The 22,034-nt window shown below is 46.0% G+C and overlaps 1 protein-coding gene across 5 annotated transcripts in view; it reads left to right on the forward strand.

Moving 5' to 3' along the window:
* The window catches only part of ino80 (INO80 complex ATPase subunit), a 253,031-nt gene that overhangs the window by 97,029 nt on the left and 133,968 nt on the right, over positions 1-22,034 (forward strand). For all 5 annotated transcript variants that reach the window (XM_068039700.1, XM_068039696.1, XM_068039697.1 and 2 more), the window contains exons 14-20: positions 365-460; positions 5,233-5,292; positions 9,082-9,224; positions 16,174-16,258; positions 17,216-17,333; positions 18,873-18,958; positions 20,567-20,734. In XM_068039700.1, the coding sequence (XP_067895801.1) occupies positions 365-460; positions 5,233-5,292; positions 9,082-9,224; positions 16,174-16,258; positions 17,216-17,333; positions 18,873-18,958; positions 20,567-20,734 (756 nt within the window). The remainder of the gene's footprint in view (positions 1-364; positions 461-5,232; positions 5,293-9,081; positions 9,225-16,173; positions 16,259-17,215; positions 17,334-18,872; positions 18,959-20,566; positions 20,735-22,034) is intronic.

Consider the following 22,034-nt stretch of genomic DNA (forward strand, 5'->3'; position numbering starts at 1 on the left):
TGACACCTCTACTCTACCATGTCCCAAATTTGTACTGTAATTTGTGAAGAGCACCATTTTCCACTCTTATTACATCTCCATGCCTGCAGCTCGCATCTTTGTAGCCTTGGTGCCAGAAGTCATTTAGAATTTGTGGCCCATTTGTGAAATGCGCATAGTTTTGTGTTGTGCTATCTGACTTCTGCATTCTCTTCACATAACTGCATTACATAGTCAGCACTGGGATGCAAGCACGGGCACCTGAGGTGAAAGTCAGTTATCCCATCAACTACTACTCCTACAAAAATTGTCAGTCTTTTTACTAACTAATCGAATGAACTGAATTTAGTACATTTTTTTGTTTATTGAATCAATTCCTGTGCAGAGAGAAAACATCTGGGGCCCATTCTTAATCATCTCTCCTGCCTCCACACTCAACAACTGGCACCAGGAGTTCTCCAGATTCGTCTCACGATTCAAGGTAACAGGCAAGAAGTGGAGAGTGGTGCACTCAGGCTCTGTGGTGCTGGTGTATTGGCAATGAATTTTTGTAATGCTGCAGTCATCACTATTGCTTCTTGTAACTCAAGTTTGGAGCTGCATGTGTGTAGCTGTATGCAGTCAAGGTGCTTGTACTGCTGTAGTGCATTGTTATGTTCGTTACTCTCCTGTCTTTCTTTTCAGACCAAATTCTGAAATAGATATAGATGCGCTTTATCAGTTACATTCCAAGTATTAAAATCCTGCTTGCATGTCAACCAGTGGCTGACCGGGTCCAGTGGTTCGTGTGACCAGAACCGTGCCAGTACAGAGCAGGAACCAGGCCTTGCCTAGTTCTGACCTGTACCTCTGCTCTCCGGGCTGAGATGAATGGGTCTGTACCTATGGGTGGAGAGTGCACACTGTGCATCAGTTGAACACAAACTCCACCAGTGAGATGAACTCTATTAAGTCTTGTTTCCTGAGTAGTGTTGGCACTAGGTGGCGGTATTGCATTGCCAATTATCCTGCCACAAATAAATGTGAGCACATTTGCTATCAGTAAACCTGGAATCGGACTGCATTGTAGGCACTGAAGAAATCCTCTAAAAATTCTCTGCTTCCAGAGAAAGGAGCACATTCAGCTGGCTGCTTCACAAAAAGCATAGAATGCTCGTTCTGTTTAAGGTCATGGTAGTACGGTCAGGAATTGTAAAATTACAAACTAAAAATAGAAGTTATGTTCGGCATGGATTTCAACCTCTGTCCATTAGCTTCTGAGTGACTTGCCGTCTCTCACCCATTATTGGACTGACAGAAGGGCTTTGCTTTGGATATGTAACTGAGCAGAAGACGTTTCTCCTCCCACTTTTTCTGTTGGGCCAGTTGAGATCAGTATTAGCACTCCTGGCTCAAGACCATCGTTGATTGTAGACCTGCTCTCGGGATTTAAGCATAGGGCTGACACTTCAGTGCAGTTTGATGGGGGCGCTGCATTGTCTAAGCTGCAGTCTTTCAAATGAGATGTTGAATCTTATTTTCTTTGACATTGAATGTGATTTTTAAAATCTTTTTTGTGATTCAAATGCACTTCCATTTTACAATGAGTCTCTCGCAGGCCAAATATCCTCTCTGCTAAAAGAAAAGCAAGAACAAAAGAACTTACATCTGTATAGTGCTTCTCATGACCTTGGGATGTACCAACACGCATCACAGCCAATTAATTACTTTTGAAGTATATTCAATGTTATGTAGGAAATGCAGCAGCCATTGTGCACACAGCAACATTCCACAAACAACAATGAGATGGGTGACCAAATAATCAGTGTTGGTTGAGGGAGAAATATTTTGCCAGGGCACTGTTGTTCTTTGAGGGGGTGGTCAGGGCCTCGGTTTAATTTCTAATCCAAAAGGTGGCATCACGCTCTCAGTACAAAAGTTCAATCAGAGGAGGCCTTCATGCATTTTCTGTGGGGGGAGGGGGTGGGGGCGCAGTGGAGACGGGTGGGCAGTGGTAATTCAGCTGGTTCAGAGACCAATGGATGGAGCTACAGATGTGCCTCTGAATGCACTCCATCATAGACTGTGCATAAAGCACCTAAGGCTAATCACACTCTATTCTCACTCCACATATCCATTAATGTCAATTGGTCTAATTCCAACTTTTTAGTCATTGGCCCTGCCCTTTAATATCCTACCTAATCTAATACTACTCTCCTACTTGCTTCCCATACAGTTTAATCTTCCACTTTCCTACTTGCTCGCTGTGCCCTTTAATCTCACAGTGAGTCTAACCCCACTCTGCTACTACTTCACCATAGCCTTCAATCGAATCTGATCTATCCCACTTGCTCTGCATACCCTTTATTATCCCACCTTTTCTAATCCCACTGCCTTTAATATCCTAGCTAATCTATTTGCAATCTCTTGATCACTTGCCAAACCTTTATTCCTCTTTTTCATGAAATTCATTCAATTTTAACAGAAATTATGGGGCACTGTTTAAACTGCAGTTTATCAGAGAATTCCACGTTCCAACTATCTGTGTTCAAAACCTTTCTCTATTCCCCATTTTCGTTCTGTTGTGTTATTTTACCCTTGTGCCATCTCCATCATCTTGCTGACTACTGGAAACAATCAATTGCAGCTCACTTGATCATAATCCTCAAGACCTCTGATTAGATCGCTTTTTTGTGTTGCTCTTGTATCCTTTCTGTAATGGGGGGCAAAATTGTTCCCAGTACTTCAACTGAAGCCTAAGGTCTTGTACAAGTCAAACATTACCTCTTGGTTTTTTAACCTGTGCCTCGAGATATAAAGATTCTATTTGCCTTTAGTGGCTTTCTCTATTTGTTGATGTGTGTGTGCATCAACAGCCATTTTGAGGTTGAACATGCCACGTTTTATTAATGCACCCAAAAAAACACTTCTCACTTCCTCCTTCATTCTTCTAGTGGCAATCTGCAGTCTATGCCCTGTTGTTGACAATTTCCTAACCACTTGAATCTCTTCGCTGTTGACTCTCTCAAAACCTGTACTAATTTTTGAAAGCTTCGATTAGATCCCCTTGTAATCATCTTGTACGCATTCTGCCCAAGGACCTACACACTAGAGCTCCTTACCTCCAACACATTCTGTCCCAGGACCTTCACACTGGAGTTCCTTACCTCCAACACATTCTGTCCCAGGACCTTCACACTGGAGTTCCTCACCTCCAATACATTCTGTCCCAGGACCTTCACACTGGAGTTCCTCACCTCCAATACATTCTGTCCAAGGACCTCCTAGGATTCTCTGGGAAGCCAGGGAGGAGATTGCAGAGCCTTTGTCCTTGATCTTTATGTCGTCATTGTCGACAGGAATAGTGCCGGAAGACTGGAGGATAGCAAATGTTGTCCCCTTGTTCAAGAAGGGGAGTAGAGACAGCCCTGGTAATTATAGACCTGTGAGCCTTACTTTGGTTGTGGGTAAAATGTTGGAAAAGGTTATAAGAAACAGGATTTATAATCATCTTGAAAAGAATAAGTTCATTAGCGATAGTCAGCACGGTTTTGTGACGGGTAGGTCGTGCCTCACAAACCTTATTGAGTTTTTCGAGAAGGTGACCAAACAGGTGGATGAGGGTAAAGCAGTGGATGTGGTGTATATGGATTTCAGTAAGGCGTTTGATAAGGTTCCCCATGGTCGGCTATTGCAGAAAATACGGAAGTATGGGGTTGAAGGTGATTTAAAGCTTTGGATCAGAAATTGGCTAGCTGAAAGAAGACAGAGGGTGGTGGTTGATGGCAAATGTTCATCCTGGAGTTTAGTTACTATGGTGTACCGCAAGGATCTGTTTTGGGGCCACTGCTGTTTGTCATTTTTATAAATGACCTGGATGAGGGTGTAGAAGGGTGGGTTAGTAAATTTGCGGATGACACTAAGGTCGGTGGAGTTGTGGATAGTGCCGAAGGATGTTGTAGGGTACAGAGGGACATAGATAGGCTGCAGAGCTGGGCTGAGAGATGGCAAATGGAGTTTAATGCGGAAAAGTGCGAGGTGATTCACTTTGGAAGGAGTAACAGGAATGCAGAGTACTGGGCTAATGGGAAGATTCTTGGTAGTGTCGATGAACAGAAGGATCTTGGTATCCAGGTGCATAAATCCCTGAAGGTTGCTACCCAGGTTAATAGGGCTATTAAGAAGGCATATGGTGTGTTATCTTTTATTAGTAGGGGGATCGAGTTTCGGAGCCACGAGGTCATGCTGCAGCTGTACAAAACTCTGGTGAGACCGCACCTGGAGTATTGCAGTTCTGGTCACCGCATTATAGGAAGGATGTGGAAGCTATGGAAAGGGTGCAGAGGAGATTTACTAGGATGTTGCCTGGTATGGAGGGAAGGTCTTACGAGGAAAGGCTGAGGGACTTGAGGTTGTTTTCGTTGGAGAGAAGGAGGAGGAGAGGTGACTTAATAGAGACATATAAGATAATCAGAGGGTTAGATAGGGTGGATAGTGAGAGTCTTTTTCCTCGGATGGTGATGGCAAACACGAGGGGACATAGCTTTAAGTTGAGGGGTGATAGATATAGGACAGATGTCAGAGGTAGTTTCTTTACGCAGAGAGTAGTAGGGGCGTGGAACGCCCTGCCTGCAACAGTAGTAGACTCGCCAACTTTAAGGGCATTTAAGTGGTCATTGGATAGACATATGGATGAAAATGGAATCGTGTAGGTCAGATGGTTTCACAGGTCGGCGCAACATCAAGGGCCGAAGGGCCTGTACTGCGCTGTAATGTTCTAATTCTAATTCACACTGGAATTCCTCACCTCCAATACATTCTGTCCAAGGACCTTCACACTGGAGCTCCTTACCTCCAACACATTCTGTCCCAGGGCCTTCACCCTAGAGCTCTTTACCTCCAACACATTCTGTCCCAGGACCTTCACACTGAATCTTATTTGAAGAACAACATGGTGTCCTGACCAACATTTATCTCTCAACATGACTCGCAAAACTGAAAATATTTGGTCATTTATCTCACTGCTGTTTGTGGAACCTTGCTGTGCACAGATTGGCTGCTGTCTGCATAAAAACTGTGATTGAACTTGGAAAAAATAATTCATTTATTGAGGGCATGGGGACATAAGGTGCTATAGGAATAAAAGTTTTCTCTTTGTTTACTTCATTCTAGTGAGTCGTTTGCTTTTCACCATCGTTTCCAAATAAGTGCTGAATGTTGCACTGAGTAGCTGCTGAAACATGTTCAGTATGTTTGTTTTCCTTTCACTTTTAGGTGCTACCTTACTGGGGGAACCCACATGACAGAAAAGTGATCAGGAAGTTCTGGAGTCAGGTAAGGTTTACTCTGACTCCTATTTCATTGACCGATATCTGTACTGTACCTAACTGCTGAACACTGGAAGCTGGTGTGAGCATCTCAGTATAGTGCCTACTCTCCTCCACTTATAACTCATGGGTCTACTCGCTGCCTGGTGTTTTAATTCAAACCTGCCAGGATTGACCACTGATCTCTGCTGAGCTCCATCTGGCAGTGTTAGGAAGCATCATTTGATCCTGGGGTAGGGAAGGGAAAGTTATCCGGGTCTCAGCACTTGCACTGTGACACTTGCTGGCCAGTGAGAGGTGGATGGGAATGGTCAATAAGAGGCAGGCAGAAGTAACTCATCCAAAACACTCTGCCCCTATCTTTGTCCTGTTTAATGTCACCTATGTGCTCACTGACCTACAGTGACTCCCTGTCCAGCAGTACCTCAGTTTGAAATTCTTATACTGCTGTTCAAATCCCTCCATGGTCTTGCTCCCTCCCGTATCTCTATATCTCCTCCAGCCCTCCATGATCTCTGCAGTCCTCCAGCTCTGGCCTCTTGTCCATCCAGCACTTCCTTTTGCCCCTCCATTAGCTATTTAGTGCCAATCCAAGATGGTGGCCATTACCAAGCCTGGGCAGCCACTTGACGACCCATGCAGTTACTATCCCATCGCCCTGCTCTCAATAACATATAAGGTCCTGGAACAACACCTGCTAAACAGACTGAGTCCCAACCTGGAAGCAGCGATGACCGACCCTGCCCCCCACCTCCCCACCAGCCCTCACCAACAGGCAGGTTTTCACACAGGCTGCAGCAGGTCCTGACACTGACCACATGTATTGAGGCCTGATTTCAGAAAGGCCTGAAGGCAGGAACGGCCTTTGTTGATTTATCCTGTGCCTATGACACAGTGTGGCATACAGGCATGTTGCTGAAGCTCTCCAAAATAATTTGCTGTGTGAAAACCCTACAACTAATCAACTCCATGATCAGCAACCGACAGTTCTATGTGCATCTTGGAGGTCAAATCAGCTGCCCGTGCAGAACCAACAATGGGCTCCCACAGGGATCAGTTTGCGCACCAACCCTCTTCAATTTATGTATCAGTGACCTTCCTGCCACAAAGTCGTGGCTTTTCATATACGCTGGCGACTTGGCCCTGGCTTTCCAGGCTAAAGAACTTCAGGACTTTGAGAAAACACTCAATAAAGATCTAAGTTCTCTGGAGGCCTACTTCAGAAAATGGAGACTCCGACCAAATGCCGCCAAGATTGTCGTTTTAGCCTTCCACCTGGACAACTCGAAGGCCAGGGAAGAACTTCACGTCCAGTTCTGCAGCTGACCACTCACCCACAACCCAACGCCAAATACCTTGGCATCACTCTTGATCATACATTGACCTACCGGCAACACCTCCAGAACACTGAAGCCAAGGTCAAGACGAGAGTGAATCTCATAAGGAAACTGGCGGTGCTACCTGGGGCAGCAGAGCCAAAGAACCAAGCACTGCTTCACTCACCCCGGTCTACCCAACAGCAGAGCACTGCTGCTCAACCTGGTAAGGGAGCCACCACACAAACATAGTAGTTGTCCACCTCCAGGAAAATGAGGATTATTTCTGGAACGTTGAGACCAACACAGCTCGAGTCGCTTCCTGTGCTAGCACACATTGTTATCCCTGTCGCTATCAGGAGGTTCAATCTCCTCAAAGAACACCACCAGCTGACAGCTAACGAAGCATTCTCATTGATACAGGACCTCAAGAAAAAACCCATACGCTCACCTGAAATCTCAGCCCCTACTGGAACACACTCCACACCATACAAACTGACAACAGCTCTACCTCTTGATGGTGCACCTCCTGGTTGACTGCTAACATCACCAACCACAACCTGGTAACTGACGCGAATGGTGAAGTCCCAGGTTTAAACCTCCCACAGAAAATACGCACAGCCCTCAACCGCTTGAGGACAGGCCAGGGAAGATGTGGCCACTTGCTCCAAAAGTGGAACACGAGGGCAGCTCACATTGTGACTGTGGCCATCCAGGTCAGACCATTACCCACATATTGAACTCGTGCCCTAAGAGATCCATTCCTTATGGCATCACAGCTATTTACATTACATCAGCTAAAGCTTTAGAATGGATTGTTAACCTCAACATGAAACTATAACTTCTTCCCCAACCGTACAAATATATATAGCTATCTAGGCCTGAAGCTCTGGAATTCCCTCCCTAAACCTCTGGTCCTCTCTCCTCCTTTTATGATGCTTCTTAAAACTACATTTTTAGCTAAGTTTTTGGTCACCTGTCCTAATATCTCTTTACGCACTTGGTGAAAAAAAATTTGTCTGAAATGCCTTGGGTTGTTTCACTAAGTTAAAGCTACTATGTAAATAAGTGTTTGTATGGTGGCCTAGCAACTCCGAGCTTGAGTTTTAAACTTACTGTAACGAGTTGAGAAACTGAAGCCAATATGTCTAATATATGGACTGGTACCAGAAAATTGTTGGATTATTATAAAAACATATCATTTCCACTGATTGTCTTTCAGGGAAAGATACTTAACTCATGTACCTGTAACTTCAGTCCCATACTACCCAGTTGACTATTCCTGCTCTGTGGGGTGCCCTAGCAAGACACTCAGTTATGCAATAGGCCAGCTAGAGGTGGGCAATTAATGGGACCTTGTAGGAAACATAAACATCCTGAGAATAAATTAACAACAGTACTGAGTCAGACAGATCAATTTTAATTATCAGTCCTCGATGGCTTCACAGATTCCGACGTGGTGGGAGAAGTGTGAGTGGTGGTGATTGGCATTCTATAGGTAGAGTTAGGGAAGGCCTTTTCAGGAAGGCCAGAGAGGTAGCAAGGAGATTGTATGGTGAAAGAACTGAAGGTTCAACAGCTGAAGGAATGGAAGAAGCAAGATGCAAAGGAGGTGAGGAATGAGAGTTTGCCTGCTGGAACCATAGGCTCCACGGGGGTCAATGAAGGTAGTTCAGGACAGAGATGAAGAGTGAGATCTGGTGTGGGATTAAGATGTGGGCAGCAGAATTTTGAGCGAGTTGCAATTCTCTGAAGGAAGGACAGCGCTGAAGTGATTGAGTCTGAATGTGACAGGTGTGAATAAGGATTTCGGTGGCAGCGAGGTTCAGATGGTGAGGGCATGGACAGTGTTGGAGAGATGGAAATCATCAGTCTTTATAGAGAAAGTTTGGGGTTGTAGTTGAATTCAGAGTTGAACAGGGCATAAGGTTTCATACTGACTCAGTCTGAGGAAGCATCCAGGGAGAGGGAGGGACTCGGGTGCTAAGCAAAGTACGGTGGCCTCAGTCTTGTTGATGTTGATTTGAAGCAAATTCTCGGTGATCCAGAACATTTATGAGTAGTTGAGCAGCTTAGTTGAGGAATGAAGAGGTGGCAGCGAGTTCAATCTGGATATCCACAGCATACATGCACAAGCTGAGCTCGCGCCCCTGAGTTGTGTCAGTTAAGGGCAGCATGTTCGATAAGGAAAAGCAGGGGCGGAGTGTGGTTTGCCTCGGGTTGCACGCAATGTTGCTACACAAGTATTTTCTGGCACAGTTGAAGCCGAATGTTCCTTTCTGTAAAAACTGTTAACAGAGCTTCTATGTGTTTAACATCTTCACTATCCATGGCAGCCAGTTGTTTTACACCATATTCATAACTTGTGTACTGCCTCTGAGTTTTGGGGTCAGTTCTGTACGCAGTCACATTGCAGTATTTCATTGAGGTTGGTGATCAGTTGCTAGTAACTGCTATCTTTGCTATTCTCTTGGTTTTAGAAAACATTGTACACCCAGAACGCACCGTTCCATGTGGTGATAACCAGTTACCAGCTGGTGGTCCAGGATGTGAAGTACTTTCAGAGGGTCAAGTGGCAGTATATGGTGCTGGACGAGGCCCAGGCACTCAAAAGCAGTTCCAGGTAAACCAGTCTAATTGTGATCCTCCCACATTTATGAACACCTGACCTGTTGAGCTGGATGGTAGGTGTACAGTGGGAGATTCCAGATGTTGACAGCAATGCTGGATCGTAGGTGTACAGGGGGAGTCCAGATGTTGACAGCAGTGCTGGGAGGCGGGTTGGTAATGCAGATGTTTATAGCATTGCTGGATCGCAGGTGTGTATGGGCAGGGAATACAGATGTTTGCAGCAGTGCCAGTGTGATACTTGTGTTTTCCTTACACTTTCTAGGTGCTAAGATGAATGAATGGTAGGGTCTGGAACCAGATTGCTGATAGCTTTTTTTGCATTGTGACTCTAATCAGTGTTGTGTTGTATATGGATGCACCTTTGGCCCTGACTTTCTCATTAACTCTTCGTGTCGCACCCATCGCTCTGTGCAGCTGGAAGGGTAAGAGCAGTGTGCCCTGTAAATTTTGTTGCTGTGTGTAACTGTTATTTTTCAATTCACGGTACCTTTAAATTTTTTTGCGCAGCCACTCGTGTGTGTAACACCGAAACAAAGCCTGCTTGTCAACCTTTAGGCTGCTGTGAACCCCCATAGTTTGTGGGGACATTGGGTGAGAGCTGAGGTTGGGGACTTTTCTGCAGCTTTTGTTTTTGGTACCTTCTTCCTTCTGGGAGAGGTATAGTGCTTACTATCAGTGATGTGTCAACAAGTAAGTGTGGTTAGCATTGGGTACGGGCAGGGGTAGCGAAGGCCATTGTTGGCCACCTGTGCTGTGCTTTCTGCACGGATGGACTTGGTCTCGGATGGTCGATGTGGCTGGCCATACAGCTGGGTGAAAGGAGTCGGCTGGCCGTACAGCTGGGTGAAAGGAGTCGGCTGGCCGTACAGCTGGGTGAAAAGGGTCGGCTGGCCGTACAGCTGGGGGAAAGGGGTCGGCTGGCCGTACAGCTGGGTGAAAGGGTCGGCTGGCCGTACAGCTGGGTGAAAGGGGTCGGCTGGCCGTACAGCTGGGTGAAAGGGGTCGGCTGGCCGTACAGCTGGGTGAAAGGGGTCGGCTGGCCGTACAGCTGGGTGAAAGGGGTCGGCTGGCCGTACAGCTGGGTGAAAGGGGTCGGCTGGCCGTACAGCTGGGTGAAAGGGGTCGGCTGGCCGTACAGCTGGGTGAAAGGGGTCGGCTATCAGTAAGGGTGGCCACTGAGGAACATCAGCGCGTAAGCTGCGGGGAGCAGCAAAGGCTAAGATGCCAGGGCATCCTGTCCTGTGCAAGGACAGCACTCTGGAGGCCTACCGATCACCTGGCATGGGTCTATGCGGTGTGACTCCTGACCCCTGATGGAGGCAGGCTGCTGACCAAGCTGCCCCTTGGCTTGGGATGTGTTTGGCAGTCGTCCTCTGGCTGTCTGAGGCCTGGAGGGCCCCAGCTGCATGAGGGTTTCCTGCACAGGTGCCAGACTCTCCTCGAGCATTGCGGCTACTGGAGGTGGAACTGCAGAGCCAAGGCAATGGTGTGCATGTCTGTGCACATCTGCAGGATCTGGCTCTATTTGAGGGTCGCCAACCTCTCGATGGAGGAAGCAATGTGCTCACGTGCCTGAGACGTGGCAGCACTCCTGGCATTCCTGGACTTCTCCATTGTCCACTCATGGCTGTGCATGGCCTCTGGCAGCTCTGTCAGATGTTCCCTTACCCCTCTCTGCAGCTCTAGCATGCCCTGTGCTTTTGACGCCAGAGTCTCGTCATCAGCTTGGGGCTCAGCATGGGCCTGACCACCCACAGTCCTCTGACTATCAGAGCCCTTGGCTGTCTCAGCTTCAGCCAGCTGCTCGGACATGTGTGCAGTGCTCTCACCAGCTTGTGACCGAGTCTAAAGCTGAGCGCAAATCCAATGAGGTGAAAGTATCTGCGCTGGTAGAAGGTGCTGGAGAGTAATGGGATGGTGCATCCTCTTGATTGCTCGTCCTCAGAGATTGACTGCTGTCCCCCTTTCAATTGACTCTCCTGCAGCTGCCGACCTGCATGAGAGAATGCAAATGTATGGGTTAGGCATTGCAGATTATATCCTGATAGCCATGTGTTATTAGATTCTCTCTTGTTGGAGATGGTCATTGCCTGGCACTTGTGTGGCGCTAATGTTACCACAGCTTGGCTAGGAGTGCGGCAAGTTCTGGATCACAGGTCTTCAGTACTATTGCCGGAATATTGTCAGGACCCATAGCCTTTGCAGTATCCAGTGCCTTCAGTCGTTTCTTGATATCACGCAGAGTGAATCGAATTGGCTGAAGTCTGGCATCTGTAATGCCAGACTTCAGGAGGGGCCGAGATGGATCATCAACTCGGCACTTCTGGCTGAAGATTGTTGTAAATGCTTCAGCCTTATCTTTCACACTGATGTGCTGAGCTCCCCCATCATTGAGGATGGGGATATTTGTGGAGCCACCTCCTCCAGTTAGTTGTTTAATTGTCCACCACCATTCACCACTGGTTGTGGCAGGACTGCAGAGCTTCGATTATGATCCATTGGTTATGGGATCGCTTAGCTCTGTCTATTGCATGCTGCTTATGCAGTTTGTCATGCAAGTAGTTCTGGGTTGTAGCTTCACCAGGTTGACACCTCATTTTGAGATATGCCTGGTGCTGCTCCTGGCATGCCCTCCTGCACTCTTCATTGAACCAAGATTGGTCTCCTGGCTTGATGGTAATGGCAGAGTGGGGGATATGCCGGGCCATGAGTTTACAGATTGTGGTTGAGTACAATTCTGCTGCTGCTGATGGCCCACAGCGCCTCATGGATGCCCAGTTTTGCATTGCTAGATCTGTTCAAAATCTATCCCGTTTAGCACAGTGATCGTGCCACACAACACGATGGACGGTATCCTCAATGTGAAGGCGGGACTTCGTCTCCACAAGGACTGTGCGGCGGTCACTCCTACCAATATAGTAAGGACAGAAGCATCTGCGGCAGGCAGATTGGTGAGGACAAGGTCAAGTATGTTTTTCCCTCGTGTTGGTTCCCCCACCACCTGCCGCATACCCAGACTAGCAACTATGTCCTTTAGTGCTTGGTCAGTAGTGGTGCAACCGAGCCACTCTTGGTGATGGACATTGAAGGACATGTTTGACCTGATGCCATGAGGCTTCATGGGGTCCGGAGTCAATGTTGAGGACTCCCAGGGCAACTCCCTCCCTACTGTAGACCACTGTCCCGCCACCTCTGCTGGGTCTGTCCTGCCAGTGGGACAGGGATAGTGATTGCAGTGTCTGGGACATTGTCTGTAAAGTATTATTCCGTGAGTATGACTATGTCAGTCTGTTGCTTGACTAGTCTGTGGGACAGCTCTCCCAACTTTGGCACAAGCCCCCAGATGTTAGTCAGGAGAACTTTGCAGGGTCGACAGGGCTGGGTTTGCTGTTGTCGTTTCCGGTGCCTAGGTCGATGCCGGGTGGTCCGTCCGGTTTCATTCCTTTTTATTGACTTCGTAGCGGTTAGGTACAACTGAGTGGCTTGCTAGGCCATTTCAGAGAGCATGTAAGAGTTAACCACATTGCTGTGGGTCTGGAGTCACATTTAGGCCAGACCAGGTAAGGACATCAGATTTGCTTCCCTAAAGGACATTGGTGAACCAGATGAGTTTTTACAACAATTGACAGTGGTTTCATGGCCATCATTAGACGAGCTTTTAATTCCAGATTTATTAATTAAATTCAAATTTCATCTTCTGCTGTGGTGGGATTCAAACCCATGTCTCCAGATCAATACCCTGGGTCTCTGGATTACTGGTCCAGTGATAATACCACTATGCCACTGCCTACGCTGCTGTGGGTCGAGAGAGAAGGACGGAGAGAGAGAGAGTGAGACATAGTCGTCACTTACGGCACAGAAGGAGGCCGTTTGCGCTGTCAAGTCCATGCTGGCTCTCCACGGAGCTATGCAGTCAGTCCTACTCCCTGGCTTGATCCCCATAGCCCTGCAAGTCTATTTCTCTCGGGTGACCGTCCAACTTCCTTTTGACGTCATTTATCGTTTCCAGTTCCAGCACCCAGGTCATCACCACCTGCTGTGTAAAAGAAGAATGCTTTCTCATAGTTCCCCTACATCTTTTGCCCAAAACTTTCCGTCTGACTCCCCTGGTCCTAAAGATAGGAGAGAGGGGGAAAGAGAGACAGAGACATGCACAGGGAGAGGGGGGAGAAGATCAAGGTCTCTCCTGACAGATGGAAATCTATCCAGAGTACTCTGCATCGCTACATCAAGTGTGCAGGCAGGAATTGACTACCTATTAAAGCAAAAACAATGCCAGGCATGTCACTAAGTCAGTTTTCAACATAGTGACGAGAGGTAATTCAATAAATTAGTCTTCTCATTTGAAGCTTCTTCACAAAAATGCGCATTTGTTTTTTTTTATTAGTAAGATAAATTTTTAATGCCTTTATCTTGAGCCCTCCAGGCCGAGCAAAAATTGTAATGTGGCCCTCCGCCCAAACAGGTTGGACAATCCTGTTTTAGACCCTATCCTTCCAGGCAATTCCTTTTGTGACCCTTCATCCAAGTCTCAAAAATTTTTCACAAATTTGAGGTAAGGGTCGCAGGTCTGTAGTTCAAGGGTCCATCCTTTGCCCTTTTTTTTCTCTAAAGGGGGTTCATCTTTGCTCCTCTTTTAATCCGTTGAATGCTACCTGATTTCAGTGAGCTTTGAAAGTTATCTGCAGTCTGTTCAGCTAGCTCAGCAATGCCCTTGGAAGTCGTCATAACCTGGAGCCATAGCATTCGTCATAACCTGGAGCCATAGCATTCATCATCTTTTCACCCCCTCTTTCCCCTCCCCCCCCCCCCCCTTCCATATTTTTCTCTCAATTTAGACACTTTCTCCCTCTTAAGTGGTTAAAAATGTTTTCTTTGTTATATGGGTTTACAGTGTGGCAAATCATCATCTACTCTCGCTGTATAAAATGCATTTGCACTTTAGCCAGACTTTTTTTGCTCATTGCCAAGAGTTTGGGACAAAGTCCCTAACAACCCTGGGCAGAATAATGGTTAGATTGGATGGACAATAGTGGGTCAAGTAATATGCAAATTATTTGGGCCCTATCTAGTTTTTGTTTTCAGGTTTCCCTGGAGCTTAAGTGTTAATGTCGGGAGAATCTTGTACTGGACTATTACTTTCCGACCCAGAACACAAAAGGAGCAAAAAGTACACTCCAGACTTTTTAGCGATATTGTCCACCAGCAACCAGACTTGTTTTCCCTATAGAAATTGAATAAAACAGACAGGAGTGGCGCAGTGGTTAGCACTGCAGCCTCACAGCTCCAGCGACCCGGGTTCAATTCTGGGTACTGCCTGTGTGGAGTTTGCAAGTTCTCCCTGTGTCTGCGTGGGTTTCCTCTGGGTGCTCCGGTTTCCTCCCACAGCCAAAAAAGACTTGCAGGTTGATAGGTAAATTGGCCATTATAAATTTCCCCTAGTATAGGTAGGTGGTAGGGGAATATAGGGACAGGTGAGGATGTGATAGGAATATGGGATTAATGTAGGATTAGTATAAATGGGTGGTTAATGGTCGGCACAGAGTCGGTGGGCCGAAGGGCCTGTTTCAGTGCTGTATCTCAAAATCAAAATACATGGTGCAAATACACAGCGTGGGATTTTACACTCTGTTCAGTGTGCCATTGAGGCTGGGCTGTGGTTGTCCGATACATCCTTTGTTATTAACCTGTAAACTAACCTGCAAACGCGTCATGAAGTCCTGTGACATTGACCACAAGTTGTGGGAGTCAGTTGCCAGTGATCGCCTGAGCTGGCGGGCAGCCATAAAGGCGGGGCTGAAGAGTGGCGAGTCGAAGAGACATAGCTTTTTGCAGGAAAAGTGACAGAAGCGCAAGGAGAGCCAACTGTGTAACAGCCCTGACAACCAATTTTATCTGCAGCCTGTGGAAGAGTCTGTCACGCTAGAATTGGCCTTTTTAGCCACTCCAGGCGCTGCTTCACAAACCACTGACCACCTCCAGGCGCTTACCCATTGTCTCTCGAGACAAGGAAGCCAAAGAAGAAGAAGAAGACATTCCCTGCGTCAAAACAAATTAAGCACCTCCATGGTTGGGTTCGCACATCTGGCAAATACTGTGCAGGTGCCACTCAACATGTGTTGGCAGTACTGCTGTTCAAAACCAGGTTTCATTGGTACATGATGGTAAATTACTCCCAATTACTACAAGTAGACAAGTGTAATTACACAGCAGTTTACTCTAACAGAAACCCTTCAATTTGGCTGTCCTGGCACTGCTGAAGACGTATGTTAACCTGCTCAACATTGGGTACCCTTTTACATCATTGTCTTACTGATGGCCAAAACATAGTCATTGGAAAGCCTGCCGAATCATAGTCAAAGAAGGTATTTCAGCGAGTCTAGCTGTTATGCTAACTAGCTTCGTGGGGAGAGTGGGGTAACTTCATTCAAACTGACACAGATGCCTTTCTAGCTCTTTTATAAGGTTAACTGTATTAAGACACAACATATGCTGTTACTTGATCAACACTTTTTTAATTTTTATATTCCTCGTATTTTGACTGGTTATTGAAGGAGTAGGGAGGGTTCATTTTACTGGGGCACAATTCTGTTAATGAAGCTGTTGAATCCTTCACTCATTGTGGGGCTGGGTTTGAATTAACTTACTTTGGGGGCTGTAGTGGTCTATTCAGACCCTGTTTGTTCCTGTGAGTGAGAATTGTTAGTAGCTGTCTGTGGTAGTTAGTGCAGTTACCATGTGGTAACCCTGCTAGGTGTGCTAGTTATTTGCTGTCTGGGCTTTAGGTGCAGTCGGTTCAGGGTTCACCCTAGGAGTTTAATTAAACTGGATGCACTATGCACAGAAAGATGAGGACTGTAGATAAAGTGCACCGCTTTGGTTATAGAGACACCTTGGTGCTTTGCATGTAAGTTTTCTGAGTTCTTCCTTTTTTTGTGCAGTGTTCGTTGGAAGATTTTGCTGCAGTTTCAATGCCGGAACCGGTTGCTGCTAACGGGAACCCCCATTCAGAACACTATGGCGGAGGTCAGTAAATTAAAGTACACCTCTACATGAGCGCTGTGTTATCACAGGTGCTCACAGGCAATCGTATCTATAATATGCCTCCAGAAAAAACCAAATCATATTTATACATGGAAAAGTGACTTTGCTAGGTGTCCCACACAGGAGGACAATTTGTGCTTTGTTTTCTCTGGTTTTCGATAGTTTTATGAAAGGATGGTACAGGGTAGATAGAAGCAGATTGTTTCCAGTGCCTGGGGAATCATGAATATAAAACTCAAGCGATTTAGAACCGCCCTGTGGCACTGTGACCCTGAGCACGTCAGTCTGTCTCTCCTTGCCCTGTGGCACTGACCCTGAGCGTGTTTGTCTGTCTCTGCTTGCCCTGTGGCACTGTGAGCCTGCACGTGTCTGTCTGTCTCTTCTTGCCCTGTGGCACTGTGACCCCGAGAGCGTCTATCTGTCTCTCCTTGCCCTGTGGCACTGTGACCTTGAGTGCATCTGTCTGTCTCTCCTTGCCCTGTGGCACTGTGACTCTGAGTGTGGCTGTCTGTCTCTCCTCGCCATGTTATGTTCTTCTGCCTGTCCTGTGGTCCTCACCTGTCCCTAACACACATCTCTGTACTTCTTGCAGAGGTATGAATCAGTTCAGCTAGTTCCCTTTTAAATGTGGCGGAACCTTATTGCTGCTGAGCGTCTCATCCTTTCTGGTTGATATGTGTGCTGTTGAGTGACTGGAATGGGAGAAGTATATATTTTTAAAAAGCGACCCATGTTTGCATTTGAGCTGTGGCAGAAAATACTTATGTCATGTCTGTTGAACTTGAGTATTTTTTGGGGAGTTAATACTGTTAATACATTATACCTGGCAGGTGTGGGGTGGAGGAGTATGTGATCAAGTTTGTTTAGACTGTTTTTATTTCTAGCTTTTATCCTGTCGTAATCCTGTATTCACGGTATATGTGTTGTTCCTCACCTTAGCTGTGGGCACTGCTACATTTTATTATGCCAACTCTCTTTGATTCCCACGATGAATTCAACGAGTGGTTTTCCAAAGATATCGAAAGCCACGCTGAGAACAAATCTGCCATCGATGAGAGTAAGTGTTGTTTTGCCATATTCAGTACTGTGTTATATTGCACTGGGGCCCCACACTCCCTGAAACCATTCTGCTGTTTTCCTGACATTCCAGCAACCTCCGCTTGCACCTCTCCATTGACCTGTCTGGAATCAGTATCCTCTGTCTGCACCTCTCTGTACTGACATGCCTAGAATTGGAACCCTCTGCACCTCTCGACTGGCCTGTCTGGAATCCGTACCCATTGTCTGCACCTCTCTGAGCTGTTCTTTCTGAAGTCTGTAACCCTCTGTCTGCCCCTCTGACTGACATGTCTGGAATCAGTACCCTGTGCCCATCTCTGTACTGACCTGCCTGAAATCTCTACCCTCTGTCTGCACCTCTTAACTGACATGTCTGGAATCTGTATCTTCTGCCTCTTTGGGGAGGAGAAGCTGTTTTAGTCCTATTGTAATTTTTACAAACTTTCTCCATACTTGGTTTAAAAAAAAAACAAGAAGGCACACACTTGTGGAATACCCCAGAAGGCAGTGGAGGTTCAGTCATTGAGAATATTTAGGACAGAGATCAATAGATTTCTATATATTAAAGAAATCAAGGGATATGGGGATGATGCGGGAACATGGCGTTGAGGTAGAAGATCGGCCATGATCTAGTTGAATGGCGGAGCAAGCTTGAGGGGCTGAATGGCCTGCTCCTATTCCTATTGGAGGGAGAACTCACTGCCAGAACTAGAGGGGCATCTATCGTAACCCTTTTTGACTGTTTTTAAATTCACCTATCTCCATTCGCACTACATCCCCCACTTATTTTCCTCTCCAGCCACATGTCTCATTGTCTGTTAACCCCATTTGTGCTGTCTGCCTCATGATGCTTTTCTGGTAATTTATTTCACCTAAAGGAGAATGGAATTGTGATAAAGGTTTCCCTGACTTCTCTTCCTATGCCTGATTTTACCCCAGTACCAGCTTTGGCTGTGTTTTGATCACCTGGAGTCTCCATTTTACCTTGTATTGCACTAACTAACCCCAGCCTGAGCGCACGGTGATGCCCAGTCTAATCCTGGGCAGATTTACATCGCAAATTGTTTCCTATCCCTTTTACAGGGTGTAAATGAGCTCTATAAACTTTGGTGTTTTACATTGTGTATTTGAGTAGGCTGCACATGGTGGTGGGAATGACAGTTCCTTCTGTCACAGTCAGTGGCTCTCAGATTGGTTTGTTTCTGACTCGGCGGGGATTTTCGGTGGTGGGTTGGGGGTGGTGGTGTTTATTGCTGCTGTTCAATTTTATTCCTTTTGTATAGGTGTTAAATACTTTGAAGTTGTGTTTTGGGAGCTGTTGGTGTGATGAGCCCTGTTTGGTTGCACGTGTTTTTGTGTTTGGGGTTAGTGCTGTATTGAGAGTGTGCCACCCACCACCAGCTAATCTGCATAGTTGTCCATGACACATGTTGCTGAGAATATTCTCTTGGGGCACCTGACTAAGGCGGTGGTGCTCTGGACAGTGGCAGTGCAGAATGTGGCTCATGGAGTTGTTTTCTCCCCCTTATTTTTGTAGATCAGCTGTCACGTCTGCACATGATTCTCAAGCCTTTCATGTTGAGGAGGATCAAAAAGGATGTGGAAAATGAGCTCTCTGATAAGGTAAGGTTGAGCTGCCCCCCTTTCTCCTCTAGTCACTCTAGATGTGAAACTTAAATTAGCCGCCTGTAATCCACACACTGACTGCCCTGAAGGGCTGAGCTCTACAGGCAACCAGTTCTGTTTGTTCTGGCAGTTCTTGCTGTCTTGTTGGTGTTGATTCATGCTGGCTCCAAGTCTCCAGTATTGCCCACATCACCACAATTGGCCACAGTTATTCATGTACGAGCGTAAATCGTTGGCATTAGCTGGCTATTTGACCACAGGCTGCATTGAAGCCGATGTCCATTCTGTTCTCCTGTGACAATCACAGGCAGGTACTTTTCAGCAAAATTGCTGGTTGATTCCTCCCTCCTTAGCCTTGGAATGCCCTGACCACGTTACAGTAACTGATCTGCACAGGCTAGGAATTGAGCCTAGGTCTGTGCTAGCGTAATGCTAACCCAAGGCTGCCAGGGAACAGCAAGCTTCTTGTCATTTTTTGGTTTTGGAGCAGTTGCATTGCTGTATCAAAGTTGGAAATGAGATATTTTTGAATTGTGCTGTTACATTGGTCACACATTAGATCGCTGTATCGTAGGAATGGGAGTGTTTGAGTTCCCAAAGCAGCAATGCAGCCAACCTGGCATTGTTTTAAACCTATGTTGACGAATGGCATTTATATTCTTTTTGACCCCTGGGGATAAACTGATGCACAGTTTGAAATAGTGCAGGTTTTCAGGGTAGTTTGTTTTTATTTACATTAATCCTGTCACCTTTGTGTCTTGAAAGTGACATTTTATTTCCCTCAGAGGTTTATTCATGCGTGGTGCTGTGTACAAATCAGTCATTATTTGTAGACGTAATCTGCTGGTCTACCTATTTTATCAAAATGCTGTTACACTAATGTTGCTATAAGGCTGTGGCACTGTGAGGAGTTTCATGTGTTAGTCCTGTATTTTTTTTTTAATTAAAGGTTCTAAATAATTAAGTACCAGCTTGCTGCAAAGATAGCACATTGTTCTACTCGTGAGAAGGTCATGGGTTCAAGTCCCACTTCGGAAACTTGAACGGAATCTGGGTTGAGATTTCAGTGTAGTACTGAAGGGGGCTCTTCAATGCCAGGGGTGCCATGCTTTAGATGAAAAATCAGATTTAGGTCCATCTGCCCACTTAAGAAGATGTAAATATCCCATTAGATTCTTTTCAAAGAAGAGCAGGACATTCTCCTGATATTCAAGCTTATATTGTTCCCTCCACTAAAAATAGTTTTCCTGCTCTTTGGTTTTGTGTAATGAGACTTTGCTGTGCATATGTTGGTTTCTCCATTTGTCCGCATAATATCAGTGATAATTTATTGATATACGGGTGCTCTGGGTGTCTAAGGATTTGGCATGTTGATGCAAGTCTTTAAATCTTTGAATGTCGCATATTGGAATAGAAGATGAATGCTGTTATTGTTTAGATAGTTTCATTGTATACCGTGATATCTGACATGATGGTCCTATAGGGAGCAGCACTGTATCTCAGCAAATATAGCACTGAATGATAGTGTCTAGCATGTCTTCAGCTGGCCTGTGTCCTGCTTGGGTATGACCACTAAACCGGTGTTCTCCTTTGTTCCCTGTGCAGATCGAGATCCTGATGTACTGCCAGCTGAAGAGCAGGCAGAAGATGTTGTATCAGGCTTTGAAGAACAAGATCTCCATTGAAGACCTTCTCCAATCATCCATGGGAACCACTCAGCAGGCCCAGAACACCACCAGCAGCCTCATGAACCTCGTCATGCAGTTCCGCAAGGTCAGTATTCTCCATTGTCCCTGCCTTTAGCCTTCTATGTCCCTCCAGTCTCCCACACATCTGGATATACATTAAAAGTCTTGCATCTTTATGCAGCTCCTATCTTATTTTTCCATGATAAATTTCAGTGTGCATATTTATAATGGACACTGCCTATGTAAACTAATGCATTTGTAAGTGGGAAGGTGGAATTAGTCTGGCAAGTTTACATAGATAGTTCCATTATAAATATGAACATTGGAACTGTAATGAAAATGTTAAAATAAGGACAGAATGCTTGATTAAAATGGGAATTGACTTGTGTCTGCACACCCTGATCTAATTATTCCCACGATCTAACTCTGTTGCACCTAAAAACTGTGCTTGGTTTTGGTTCCACATATGCAGCAGCACAAGAGATCAGCTGGTACTGTAAAAGGCCAAGATATATGGGCTTTCATTCTATGACAGACAAATGAGACTGTTCCTTAACTGAGACTCCAGCTACACTGAGAGGGGAGGGGATGCTAAGATAATTCTGTGAGGAGCGTAGGTTAGCTCCATGTTCCTGTTACAGAATATAAACACTGAAGTTACTGTTTCAGTTGGGGTAAGAGAAAGAAGAGCCTGTTTCAAGGGGAAAATCAACAACCCCATTGGCTCAAACATCTGAATGCTCGAATCCCAGAGTCCAGGGCCTAATTGACATGTCTGTTTTCTTCCTGGACTGTACGTGTGCACATAATTTCATCCCAGGATGGAGGACAAAATGATCCAAGCATAAGAATTGACATGGACAGGACAAGAGAGACAAGCTACTTGCTTCTTATGCAGTACAGCAGCAGTATTGGCTCCCTAATGGGTCTGCGATGCTGCATGCAGAGCGTCGTGTATTTACAGTAATCTCTGTGGGGAACAAGGTTTATTCATAGTACTCCCTGCACTTTCAGCTTCTGTACGTAGACACTCAACAGAAACTTCCAAACTTTGCCAATTAGTAGCGTCAGAATTATGTGTTCATGTTAGGCACCACCACATCACAGAGACCATCTGTCATTTGTTTATTTCCCCTCATTTCTCTCTCCTGCCTTTTGTTTGTGTACATGGACCTTGGGGTCCAGCAGCCCTCCGGTATAGGAGCCAGACAGAGGCCATCGCAGGCCTTGTCCTTAGAGCAATTCTGTATATATATCAAGGATAAGGACCTTGGCTATTTTAGTTTTTGTACTCTCTGAGTTCAGCTAGCTCAGCACAGACCAGGGCTTTACCCAGTAAGCCATCAGGGACTCAGCACAGGCCAAGGATCGGGGCTTTTACCCAG

This window comes from Heterodontus francisci, chromosome 9, assembly GCF_036365525.1.
Source record: "Heterodontus francisci isolate sHetFra1 chromosome 9, sHetFra1.hap1, whole genome shotgun sequence".
Lineage (NCBI taxonomy): Eukaryota > Metazoa > Chordata > Chondrichthyes > Heterodontiformes > Heterodontidae > Heterodontus > Heterodontus francisci.